Source organism: Cherax quadricarinatus, chromosome 18 (genome assembly GCF_038502225.1).
Source record: "Cherax quadricarinatus isolate ZL_2023a chromosome 18, ASM3850222v1, whole genome shotgun sequence".
Taxonomy (NCBI): Eukaryota; Metazoa; Arthropoda; class Malacostraca; order Decapoda; family Parastacidae; genus Cherax; species Cherax quadricarinatus.
Genome location: NC_091309.1, coordinates 14,911,264 through 14,924,908, shown reverse-complemented (window position 1 = coordinate 14,924,908; position 13,645 = coordinate 14,911,264). Strand labels below are relative to the sequence as shown.

The following is a 13,645-nucleotide window of genomic DNA, read 5'->3' as shown; positions in this document are numbered from 1 at the left end:
TGAACATCCAGCAGGAATGTGTGAGTATGTTAGATCAAAATGAGTGAATACTGATTTTCAAGGTTAAATATACTGCTAGATTGTGAGCAAGGTAACACCAACGAAGATATTCAGGGAAACTAGCTAGCCATACATAAGTTCTGGAGGTAGGACTGCCTGAACTATGAAGCATATGTGGGTGGGGTTGTTGCTCTTTGGAGGGTCATCTGAATTGTGATGTATACCTGGAGAAGGTCATTTAGAGAGAATGGATCACAGTAGAATGACATGGAAAGCATATAAATCTATAGGGGAAGGAAGGCGGGGTAGGGGTCGTCCTCGAAAGGGTTGGAGAGAGGGGGTAAAGGAGGTTTTGTGGGTAAGGGGCTTGGACTTCCAGCAAGCGTGCGTGAGCGTGTTAGATAGGAGTGAATGGAGACGAATGGTACTTGGGACCTGACGATCTGTTGGAGTGTGAGCAGGGTAATATTTAGTGAAGGGATTCAGGGAAACCGGTTATTTTCATATAGTCGGACTTGAGTCCTGGAAATGGGAAGTACAATGCCTGCACTTTAAAGGAGGGGTTTGGGATATTGGCAGTTTGGAGGGATATGTTGTGTATCTCTATACGTATATGCTTCTAAACTGTTATATTCTGAGCACCTCTGCAAAAGCAGTGATAATGTGTGAGTGTGGTGAAAGTGTTGAATGATGATGAAAGTATTTTCTTTTTGGGGATTTTCTTTCTTTTTTGTGGGTCACCCTGCCTCGGTGGGAGACGACCGACTTGTTGAAAAAAAAAAAAAAAAAAAAAAAAAAAAAAAATGTACATATTATAGGTAGTAGGTTGGTAGACAGCAACCGCCCAGGGAGGTACTACCGTCCTGCCAAGTGAGTGTAAAACGAAAGCCTGTAATTGTTTTACATGATGGTAGGATTGCTGGTGTCCTTTTTTCTGTCTCATGAACATGCAAGATTTCAGGTACGTCTTGCTACTTCTACTTACACTTAGGTCACACTACACATACATGTACAAGCACATATATACACACCCCTCTGGGTTTTCTTCTGTTTTCTTTCTAGTTCTTATTCTTGTTTATTTCCTCTTATCTCCATGGGGAAGTGGAACAGAATTCTTCCTCCGTAAGCCATGCGTGTTGTAAGAGGCGACTAAAATGCCGGGAGCAAGGGGCTAGTAACCTCTTCTCCTGTATATATTACTAAATGTAAAAGGAGAAACTTTCGTTTTTCCTTTTGGGCCACCCCGCCTCGGTGGGATACGGCCGGTGTGTTGAAAGAAAGAAAGAAGATGTACATATTATATATAATAATATGTACATGTATATAATTATTTCCCAGTAAAAGTAGACCTTAGACAAGGATGTGTGATGTCACCATGGTTGTTTATATTTATAGATGGGGTTGTAAGAGAAGTAAATGCGAGGGTCTTGGCAAGAGGCGTGGAGTTAAAAGATAAAGAATCACACACAAAGTGGGAGTTGTCACAGTTGCTCTTTGCTGATGACACTGTGCTCTTGGGAGATTCTGAAGAGAAGTTGCAGAGATTGGTGGATGAATTTGGTAGGGTGTGCAAAAGAAGAAAATTAAAAGTGAATACAGGAAAGAGTAAGGTTATGAGGATAACAAAAAGATTAGGTGAAGAAAGATTGGATATCAGATTGGAGGGAGAGAGTATGGAGGAGGTGAATGTATTCAGATATTTGGGAGTGGACGTGTCAGCGGACGAGTCTATGAAAGACGAGGTGAATCATAGAACTGATGAGGGGAAAAGGGTGAGTGGTGCACTTAGGAGTCTGTGGAGACAAAGAACTTTGTCCTTGGAGGCAAAGAGGGGAATGTATGAGAGTATAGTTTTACCAACGCTCTTTTATGGGTGTGAAGCATGGGTGATGAATGTTGCAGCGAGGAGAAGGCTAGAGGCAGTGGAGATGTCATGTCTGAGGGCAATGTGTGGTGTGAATATAATGCAGAGAATTCGTAGTTTGGAAGTTAGGAGGAGGTGCGGGATTACCAAAACTGTTGTCCAGAGGGCTGAGGAAGGGTTGTTGAGGTGGTTCGGACATGTGGAGAGAATGGAGCGAAACAGAGTGACTTCAATAGTGTATCAGTCTGTAGTGGAAGGAAGGCGGGGTAGGGGTCGGCCTAGGAAAGGTTGGAGGGAGGGGGTAAAGGAGGTTTTGTGTGCGAGGGGCTTGGACTTCCAGCAGGCATGCGTGAGCGTGTTTGATAGGAGTGAATGGAGACAAATGGTTTTTAATACTTGACGTGCTGTTGGAGTGTGAGCAAAGTAACATTTATGAAGGGGTTCAGGGAAACCGGCAGGCTGGACTGGAGTCCTGGAGATGGGAAGTACAGTGCCTGCACTCTGAAGGAGGGGTGTTAATGTTGCAGTTTAAAAACTGTAGTGTAAAGCACCCTTCCGGCAAGACAGTGATGGAGTAAATGATGGCGAAAGTTTTTCTTTTTCGGGCCACCCTGCCTTGGTGTGATAATAAATAATAAATGTATATAGAAAAGAGTAAGGTGATGAGGGTATCAAATGATTTAGATAAAGAAAAATTGGATATCAAATTGGAGAGGAGTAGTATGGAAGATGTGAATGTTTTCAGATATTTGGGAGTTGATGTGTCAGCAGATGGATTTATGAAGGATGAGGTTAATCACAGAATTGATAAAGGAAAAAAGGTGAGTGGTGCGTTGAGGTATATGTGGAGACAAAACACGTTATCTATGGAGGCAAAGAAGGGAATGCATGAAAGTATAGTGGTACCAACATTCTTATACGTATGGGTGTGAAGCTTGGGTTGTAAATGCTGCAGCGAGGAGATGGTTGGAGGCAGTGGAGATGTCCTGTCTAAGGGCAATATGTGGTGTAAATATTATGCAGAAAATTCGGAGTGTGGAAAGGTGTGGAGTTAATAAAAGTATTAGTCAGAGGGCTGAAGAAGGGTTGTTGAGGTGGTTTGGTCATTTAGAGAGAATGGATCAAAGTAGAATGACATGGAGAGCATATAAATCTGTAGGGGAAGGATGGCGGGGTAGGGGTCGTCCTCGAAAAGGTTGGAGGGAGGGGGTAAAGGAGGTTTTGTGGGGAGGGGCTTGGACTTCCAGCAAGCATGCGTGAGCATGTTAGATAGTGAATGAAGACGAATGGTACTTGGGACCTGACGAGCTGTTGGAGTGTAAGCAGGGTAATATTTAGTGAAGGGATTCAGGGAAACCGGTTATTTTTATATAGCCGGACTTGAGTGCCTGCACTTTAAAGGAGAAGTTTGGGATATTGGCAGTTTGGAGGGATATGTTGTGTATCTTTATACGTATATGATTCTAAATTGTTGTATTCTGAGCACCTCTGCAAAAACAGCGATTATGTGTGAGTGAGGTGAAAGTGTTGAATGATGATGAAAGTATTTTCTTTTTGGGGATTTTCTTTCTTTTTGGGTCACCCTGCCTCGGTGGGAGATGGCCGACTTCTTAAAAAAAAAAAAAATACAATTATAACTTACATAAGTACAGTGGACCCCCGCATAACGATCACCTCCGAATGCGACCAATTATGTAAGTGCGTTTGTACGTGTATGTTTGGGGGTCTGAAATGGACTAATCTACTTCACAATATTCCTTATGGGAACAAATTCGGTCAGTACTGGCACCTGAACATACTTTTGGAGTGAAAAAATATCGTTAACCGGGGGTCCACTGTATTTAAATACACTAGTAAACATAAACTCTGAAAATGATTTACTAATAAGTATCAAATAGAAGCCAATTAATGGAATTTATATTCAAGAAATAAAATCAAGTCAGTATCATGCATAAGTAAACTTGTATTTATAGTATTACTCTTTTAAGTTAGTATTTGTATAATTTAAGGTGCAAAATGGGGAAATGTTACTGTTGGTGACATTTCCCCATAAGGATATTTTTCATTGAATTACCATTTGCATTTTCTTTTGGAATAGAAAATCTGTTAATTCTTTTATTTCTTCCCTGTTTGGTAATTTTCACATTAGTTTTTCATGGGGAAATGCTTTTAAAATTTATTTTTAATCCTTTCAGTGGCTGCCACATAGAACAACAACACTGAGGCCAGGGTTCCTCACATAGTTCTATGTCATGAGGTTAGCTCATTTAGATAAGCTGTGAGCAATAAATTTTGACCTAGATATGAGAGAATGGGTCTGTGCAGTGAATGTGCACAGTAAAGAAAAAAATTCTGCCCCATGTGGTGCATAATGAGAAAAAGAAAAACCCTGACCTTGTGTTTGGTTTACAATAGTGACGCTGAAGTATTTTCCGGATGGTTTTTATGGTTTTATCGGCTATTTCTTGGTAATCATTTGATAGAATTGAAGGCATATTAATAAAATAGAGATGATTTTGCTTGATTTCAGGACAGGAAGTAGCTTGAAATTGGGCTCAAAGTAGTGGAAATATTCAATTTTTTCAATCTTCCTGAGGACAGATAAGGTTTCTCCTACACCACCAAGTTTGTTTTATGGGTTTTTAATAGATCTGATTCAATTACTGCAATACTGTAAACCATGACCAATCATTCCTGGTAATATTTTATTATCCAAGAAATAGAGTAAATTCTAGGTAGTAGGTTTGTAGACAGCAATCGCCCTGGGAGGTACTACCGTCCTGCCAAGCGAGTGTAAAATGAAAGCCTGTAATTGTTTTACATGATGGCAGGATTGCTGGTGTCCTTTTTTCTGTCTCATAAACATGCAAGATTTCAGGTATGTCTTGCTACTTCTACTTACACTTAGGTCACACTACACATACATGTACAAGCATATATGTACACACCCCTCTGGGTTTTCTGCTATTTTCTTTCTAGTTCTTATTCTTGTTTGTTTCCTCTTATCTCTATGGGGAAGTGGAACAGAATTCTTCCTCCGTAAGCCATGCGTGTTGTAAGAGGTGACTAAAATGCCGGGAGCAAGGGGCTAGTAACCCCTTCTCCTGTATAAATTACTAAATTTGAAAAGAGAAACTCTTGTTTTTCTTTTTGGGCCACCCTGCCTTGGTGGGATAAGGCCGGTTTGTTGAAAGAAAGAAGAAAATAAAGTAAATCTATTTTTGCTAGATTATGAATTCAGGAGAAGCCTGAGGACGTAATTAATGAACAGAGGAAATGTCTTAGTGCCAGAAATATCTACAATTTTTTTTTTTTTTTTTAACAAGTCGGCCTTCTCCCACCGAGGCAGGGTGACCCGAAAAGAAAGAAAATCCCCAAAAAGAAAATACTTTCATCATCATTCAACACTTTCACCTCACTCACACATAATCACTGTTTTTGCAGAGGTGCTCAGAACACAACAGTTTAGAAACATATACGTATAAGGAGACACAACATATCCCTCCAAACTGCTAATATCCCGAAACCCCTCCTTTAGAGTGCAGGCATTGTACTTCCCATTTCCAGGACTCAAGTCCTGCTATATAAAAATAACCGGTTTCCCTGAACCCCTTCACTAAATATTACCCTGCTCACACTCCAACAGATCGTTTATCATGAACTATTTTTAAATTGGTATTTTTTAATTTTGTGTAAAATTGGCCAAATTACCAATTTCTGTTCACTTTATAGGGTAGTTGTAATAGTTGAATGGGCAGCTTCTTGTGCTCAATCAAATAATGCAAGGCTCAAAATAGGACTCGAAGTGGGTGAAATTGCCAATGCATAAACTGAAACCAGACTGCTAACTTCATGTCTGTGCAATTTCCTAAATTTTCTAGATTTTTTTTTAAAGTGGACTCTGAAAGCAATATTAATTTCAGAAGTCTGGCCAGTTTATGGGTTAAATATAACTAACTGCATTTTAAAAGTCTTTGTATCTAATATGGATACAGAGCAGAAATCACTCATTATAGCACAAAATTAAGAAAAAAATTATACCCTAAAAGATAAAACCTATCAAAATAAGCCAAATTATAAGCAGATGATATCAACATCACTTAAGAAAAAGTGAAAGCATTAATTTTCAATAACCACCTATAAAACCTCTCCATGGGAAAGTTGAACAGAATTCTTCCTCCGTGAGCCATGTGTGTTGTAAGAGGCGACTATCATGCCGGGAGCAAGGGGCTAGTCGCCCCTTCTGCTGTATAAATTACTAAATTTAAGAGAAGAAACTTTCGTTTTTCTTTTTGGACCACCCTGCTTCAGTGAGATATTTACCTGGAGTTTACCTGGAGAGAGTTCATATATAGCCAGTTTGTTGGAAGAAAACCTGTGCCATCATCAGTACCTTTACTAAATGGTGAGGACCCAAGTTTGAAATATTTGACTGTCAATATATCAAATGATTAGCCTGATAAATGTATTCCTGTGGCTGTAGTGTCTGCATTCTCTGTGCTTAATTATAATTTTACTACAAATACTTAAAAGTAATCTACAACAATTATAAATATAGTACAGTGTACTATACTTTGAAGATTATGAACTGGTTACAAATGACCATAATTTTTAAAGGGGTGGACCGGTAAGCCAGCAGAAGGCCTCGGTCAGATGACCAAAAGTTCCAATGGCAGGTCATCATCTGACTAAGATTCGCGCCAGGAAACACTTGTCCTGTTTCCTGACAAACCTTACCTAACCTAACCTATACTTTGAACATACACACTTAGACTTGGATAAGCGCTGGACAAACTTTTTAAATTATGTATTGTTTTACTGTATATTTAACTTTAGACTTCATTAATTATGGTACTTTTGCATTAAAAAGCTCCTGGTCTTACTGTATCCAAACAAATGGTGCTCATTTATATATTTTTTTTAATACGTCGGCTGTTTCCCACCAAGGCAGGGTGACTTATATACAGAGGCAAAAAAAAAGACAAAAAAATTTGTCTCCACCTGACAAGCCTGTGTTTCTTTTTACATTTAGTAATATATACAGGAGAAGAGGTTACTAGCCCCTTGCTCCCGGCATTTCAGTCGCCTCTTACAACACGCATGGCTTACGGAGGAAGAATTCTGTTCCACTTCCCCATGTATAAAATATCTATTTTACTTATTTGAGTTTGCGGACTAGATTTCCTATGTATATAGAGGCGTGGAGGGGTAGAATGTGAAGATTATACACAATTAAGCCTACAAAGATAGCAGGATAAAAATAATTAGATAAGACTTACTTCACCATCACTATTTTGAACAGCAACAGTTTCAGTCATGCGAACTAATTTTATACGTTTCTTCTGAATCTCCTGAGAATGTGGGGGTTCATTCTCTTGATTTTCTGCCTTTCTGCTGCTGCTGGTGTCAACCCGATCTCCAGGGTTTGTACCTGAGGTAAATGAAGAGGTGTTAATGCTCCAGTAATTTGACACATTCTTCTAAATACAGGTCTCCCTCAACATTCACGAGGGTTAGGGGAACAAGAGCCTCGCGAATGTTGAAAAACTGTGAATGTTTGGTGCCCCAATATATTGTAGGGAAATATAATACAATACTGCTTCCTTAACTTGTTGAACCATGAACAATCATAAAATACATGAAAACATCGTAAACTGTACTAAATACATATGTTATGCCTTAACAACAACATGTATGTTATTAAATACCACTGCCTCCACCACTGCAAGTCCCTACTACCCTCCCTCCGACCCCCCACAACTGGCAGCCAGCCCTCCCACCACTGTGTGGTGAGTGTTTTGTTTGTTCATTATTTGCTATTAAACTACAGTATAAATAATGTAAACCCATCCATGACTGTATATTAGAATGGCTATTCGGACAGGTATTGGAAGGTGACATCATTTGTTTACTCTTGAACACAGCAAAGAATCAAACATTTCTGCTACTGCTAATAATAATAATAACAATATTAATATAATAATAATAATAATAATACGATAGAATTGAAGAAGGAAATTGTACAAAAATACGAGGGTTGAAGCAGTGGTGGAGGAAGTGGTTGACGCATCGTCAGTGTGGCTTTGTTTATGCTGGAGTGAGTATTAGTCTCCATGCTCTTCCAAACATTTCACAATAATTCATTGTATTTGGTGCTTGTAGATTGAGTGTGACTGGAGTGGTTGAGGCAGTGGTAGAGGCAGTGGTAGAGGCAGTGGTAGAGGCAGTGGTAGAGGCAGTGACAGAGGCAGTGGGTGAGGCAGTGGTATTTACTAACATATATGTTATAAATAATAATAGTACATGTTAATATTAATAACATTTAATAATAATAATAATAATAATAATAATAATAATAATAATAAATGTTATTCATAATGTACTATTATTATTTATAACATATATGTTAGTAAATATCACTGCCTCTATCACTGCCTCACCCACTGCCTCTACCACTGCCTTTACCACTGCTTCTACCACTGCCTCAACTGCTGCTTCACCCACTGCCTTTACCACTGCCTCTACCACTGCTGCCTCACCCACTGCCTCTATCACTGCCTCTACCACTGCCTCACCCACTGCCTTTACCACTGCCTCAACTGCTGCCTCACCCACTGCCTCTATCACTGCCTTTACCACTGCCTCTACCACTGCCTCAACTGCTGCCTCACCCACTGCCTCTATCACTGCCTCACCCACTGCCTCTACCACTGCCTCTATCACTGCCTCTATCACTGCCTCAACCACTCCAGTCACACTCAATCTACAAGCACCAAATACAATGAATTATTGTGAAATGTTTGGAAGAGCACGGAGACTAATACTCACTCCAGCATAAACAAAGCCACACTGACGATGCGTCAACCACTTCCTCCACCACTGCTTCAACCCTCGTATTTTTGTACAATTTCCTTCTTCAATTATATCGTATTTATTATTATATTAATATTATTATTGTTATTATTATTATTATTAGCAGTAGCAGAAATGTTTGATTATTTGCTGTGTTCAAGAGTAAACACATGATGTCACCTTCCAATACCTGTCCGAATAGCCATTCTAATATAGTCATGGATGGGTTGACATTATTTATACTGTAGTTTAATAGCAAATAATGAACAAACAAAACACTCACCACACAGTGGTGGGAGGGCTGGCTGCCAGTTGCAGGGGTCAGAGGGAGGGTAGTAAGGACTCGTGGCGGTAAACTTAAATATGATTTGGCAGCTGGGAATTTGGCAGTTGGGAATTCGCGAATGTGTGAAGCCCGCGAAAATTGAAAACGCGAATGTTGAGGGAGACCTGTATATGCATATTTTCTTATTACTATGCTTTTATAAATGAATTACTGCTGCATGCCAGAATATCATAATATCAAAAGTGCCTTGATGCTGGTGAAGGATTCTTGATCCAAGTAATTGGAGCTGCTCTACTCTTCCTTGGACCAAACCTGATTAACTCTGATTTCACAAGCACTGTATAACCCCTATGAGTTTATTGCTCGCCCATGAATATAATATAATGACTGGCTGAGTTTTCTTAAAGCACAAACACCACAGCCCAAGCATATGCAAATTTATATATGAAAGCAGAGGACAGTTTAATTTCTACATTTAAGAGGAGAATTAATCAGTGAATAACAAAACCCATCAAAAATGTTTATACAGTCTGTAAAAAAATCTTTGCCATGAAATGTATGAAAAAAAAAAATACAGCCGATTGTGTATCAAACAGAAAGGATTAAAAACATATCAAAAGAAAACAGTCAGATGACCAGATACTGTTGTTTTGTGTTCTCTAAGTTCCCTATTAAAGCTCATTAAACTCTGTGTGTTTTATTCATCTTTTTCCAAACAAAATCTTGGCAAATATTTTTTTGTGAAGACTGTTCTTAGTAACATTTGGCACTGTGGTATCCTTCAGATACTTACTTATAATTTTAACTTGTTTGTCTGTTTGTATGGCAGTTGGGTCCACCAGCTTCTCTTTCAGTGGAACAATCATCTCTGGGGCTCGAACTTGAGATTTTTTTGTTATAGGTGAAAATTTCTCAAAATCAGGAATTTTCTGAACAACCCGTTTGTCTTCTTTAAAATCAGGACCTAAAAATTTAAGTTATATTAATGAAAGTTGGTAACTAATTGAATTTAACTGAGACTGTAGTAAAGTAGCTAAGAAAGGTTAAAAAACTATATTGAACATACTAGTACAGAATGAACATTAAAATGGTATGAAATACCGACAGATTGTTAGGTAAGACACATATGCAACAGTTAGGTATCTTTATTTCGAAACGTTTCGCCTACACAGTAGGCTTTTTCAGTCGAGTACAGAAAGGTTGATAGAAGCAGAAGATACTTGAAGACGATGTAATCAGTCCATCACCCTTAAAGTTTTGAGGTGGTCAGTCCCTCAGTCTGGAGAAGAGCATTGTTCCGTTGTCTGAAACAATATGAAGTAGAAGTGACAGAATGGGGCCTTTATATAGTGCCAGGAGGTGAGACGTAGGACTGATTACATCGTCTTCAAGTATCTTCTGCTTCTATCAACCTTTCTGTACTCGACTGAAGAAGCCTACTGTGTAGGCGAAACGTTTCGAAATAAAGATACCTAACTGTTGCATATGTGTCTTACCTAACAATACTAGTACAGAAGTGATGACTGTCTGATGTGCTAGTACAATATGTCCTCAACTTACAAACACACTGAGAATCCTCTGTATTGTGTATACATTATTATATCATTATTGTGTATATCATTATTATACAGTGGAACCTCGGTACTTGAACGCTTTGTTCTGTAAAAAAAAAAAAAAAATCCGCTTTGTAGTTGACCATTTGCTCAGCACTGAACCAAACAGACACGATCTGCCAGAACTTCGCTGTAAACTATTTTGTGTTTCTTCACACTTTTTGGTGTTCTTTTATATTATTTGTATAAGTGACCATGGGGCCTAAGATTATTGATAACAGCAGAAAAAAAAAAAAAAAAACTCTGGAACTACAGCATTACAACGATTAACTCACTCGTCTTTTTGCCAGCCTTCGTTGCCATTTCGTCCAGTTTCACACTAAGCTTGAGTGATTCAGCATTTGCTGCATCTAGGTTAACTTCAGTCCGCCGAAGCTGTCGCTGTAGCTGGAGAATACGGTCATTTAATACCACCTTCTCAAATTCAGCTGTTTGCAACTGTTGTTGAAGATCAGTAATTTGTTTCCTGAGAAAAATTCACACTATAGTACATTTTTAAGTACTTCATTTTCCACACTCAGATTTCCAGCAAAAATATTCCTGTTAAAGAATTAAGAGTAAGACGGAGAATAGGATAGCAGATGAACAAGGAGGCTTTGGGAAAGGTAGGGGGTGTGTGGACCAGGTGTTTACAGTGAAACATATAAGTGAACAGTATTTAGATAAGGCTAAAGAGGTCTTTGTGGCATTTATGGATTTGGAAAAGGCATATGACAGGGTGGATAGGGGGGCAATGTGGCAGATGTTGCAGGTGTATGGTGTAGGAGGTAGGTTACTGAAAGCAGTGAAGAGTTTTTACGAGGATAGTGAGGCTCAAGTTAGAGTATGTAGGAAAGAGGGAAATTATTTCCCAGTAAAAGTAGGCCTTAGACAAGGATGTGTGATGTCACCATGGTTGTTTAATATATTTATAGATGGGGTTGTAAGAGAAGTAAATGCGAGGGTCTTGGCAAGAGGCGTGGAGTTAAAAGATAAAGAATCACACATAAAGTGGGAGTTGTCACAGTTGCTCTTTGCTGATGACACTGTGCTCTTGGGAGATTCTGAAGAGAAGTTGCAGAGATTGGTGGATGAATTTGGTAGGGTGTGCAAAAGAAGAAAATTGAAAGTGAATACAGGAAAGAGTAAGGTTATGAGGATAACAAAAAGATTAGGTGATGAAAGATTGGATATCAGATTGGAGGGAGAGAGTATGGAGGAGGTGAATGTATTCAGATATTTGGGAGTGGACGTGTCAGCGGATGGGTCTATGAAAGATGAGGTGAATCATAGAATTGATGAGGGGAAAAGGGTGAGTGGTGCACTTAGGAGTCTGTGGAGACAAAGAACTTTGTCCTTGGAGGCAAAGAGGGGAATGTATGAGAGTATAGTTTTACCAACGCTCTTGTATGGGTGTGAAGCATGGGTGATGAATGTTGCAGCGAGGAGAAGGCTGGAGGCAGTGGAGATGTCATGTCTGAGAGCAATGTGTGGTGTGAATATAATGCAGAGAATTCGTAGTTTGGAAGTTAGGAGGAGGTGCGGGATTACCAAAACTGTTGTCCAGAGGGCTGAGGAAGGGTTGTTGAGGTGGTTCGGACATGTGGAGAGAATGGAGCGAAACAGAATAACTTCAAGAGTGTATCAGTCTGTAGTGGAAGGAAGGAGGGGTAGGGGTCAGCCTAGGAAAGGTTGGAGGGAGGGGGTAAAGGAGGTTTTGTGTGCGAGGGGCTTGGACTTCCAGCAGGCATGCGTGAGCGTGTTTGATAGGAGTGAATGGAGACAAATGGTTTTTAATACTTGACGTGCTGTTGGAGTGTGAGCAAAGTAACTTATGAAGGGGTTCAGGGAAACCGGCAGGCCGGACTTGAGTCCTGGAGATGGGAAGTACAGTGTCTGCACTCTGAAGGAGGGGTGTTAATGTTGCAGTTTAAAAACTGTAGTGTAAAGCACCCTTCTGGCAAGACAGTGATGGAGTGAATGATGGTGAAAGTTTTTCTTTTTCGGGCCACCCTGCCTTGGTGGGAATCGGCCAGTGTGATAATAAAAATAAATTACAATTCTCAAGTTCCTGAGAGCAAGTTGTGAAAGTAGTCTGAGAAAACAGAAAGGGATGCTACTTTTCAATAAAATTTTTCATCTCAGAAGCAGCTGTAGAAAAAATAAAAAGATGAACCACTGCACTGAGATTTCTTTCTTCAATATTAGAAGTATGTAACAATAGGAAAGACAGGAATGGAATTTTACTGATTTTTTTTTTAACCCTACTTTGCGAGTGTAATTATACATTAGTCAATCTGCTTACTTACTGACTTTTTGAATATAGACCTGTGAAGAGTGAGTTCATATCCTGTCCATCATTCACTGCTATCTGAAAAATACATATGTACATTTTAATACAGCACAGGTGGGCATAGTGTGAATGTTAACATAAATGTGTGAATAATTCATTACATTAAAATTTATTGTCTTTTACAATACATGCTAATAGAAGAAAACAGTCAAAGCAGGATTTTGAATGTGTATGGATGTTGTGCGAATGATAAGAAAGAGATGATTGTGGATTTTATAAAGGAAAAGAAGCTGGATGTCCTGGCTTTAAGTGAATCAAAGCTGAAGAGGGTAAGAGAGTTTCAGTGGGGAGAAATAAATGGGATTAGGTCTGGGGTTTCTAACAGTTAGAGCTAAGGAAGGAGTAGCAATAATGCTGAAGGATAAGTTATGGCAGGAAAAGAGGGAATGTAAATGTATAAATTCAAGGATTATGTGGAGTAAAATAAGGGTTGGATGTGAATAGTGGGTTATAGTAAGTGTTTATGCACCTGGAGAAGAGAGAAGTGTATTGAGAGAGAGAGATTTTGGGAAATGTTGAGTGCATGGAGAGTTTTGAACCAAGTGAGAAAGTAATTTTGGTTGGGGATCTCAATGCAAAAGTGGGTAAAAATGTTGTGGAGGGAGTAGTTGGTAAATTTGGGGTGTCAGAGGTAAATGAAAATGGGGAGCCTTTAATTGAACTATGTAGAAAGGGGTTTAGTAATAAGTAATACATAT

At 39.2% G+C, this 13,645-nt stretch overlaps 1 protein-coding gene across 1 annotated transcript in view; it reads right to left on the bottom strand.

Annotated features, from left to right (window-relative positions):
- Nucleotides 1–13,645, bottom strand: part of LOC128689411 (tropomyosin) — a 33,245-nt gene that overhangs the window by 2,633 nt on the left and 16,967 nt on the right. Inside the window, exons 3-6 of the mRNA XM_070086496.1 lie at nt 12,904–12,965; nt 10,891–11,081; nt 9,796–9,966; nt 7,144–7,295 (exon numbers count right to left, since the gene is read on the bottom strand). Coding sequence (XP_069942597.1) covers nt 7,144–7,295; nt 9,796–9,966; nt 10,891–11,081; nt 12,904–12,965 — 576 coding nt within the window. The remainder of the gene's footprint in view (nt 1–7,143; nt 7,296–9,795; nt 9,967–10,890; nt 11,082–12,903; nt 12,966–13,645) is intronic.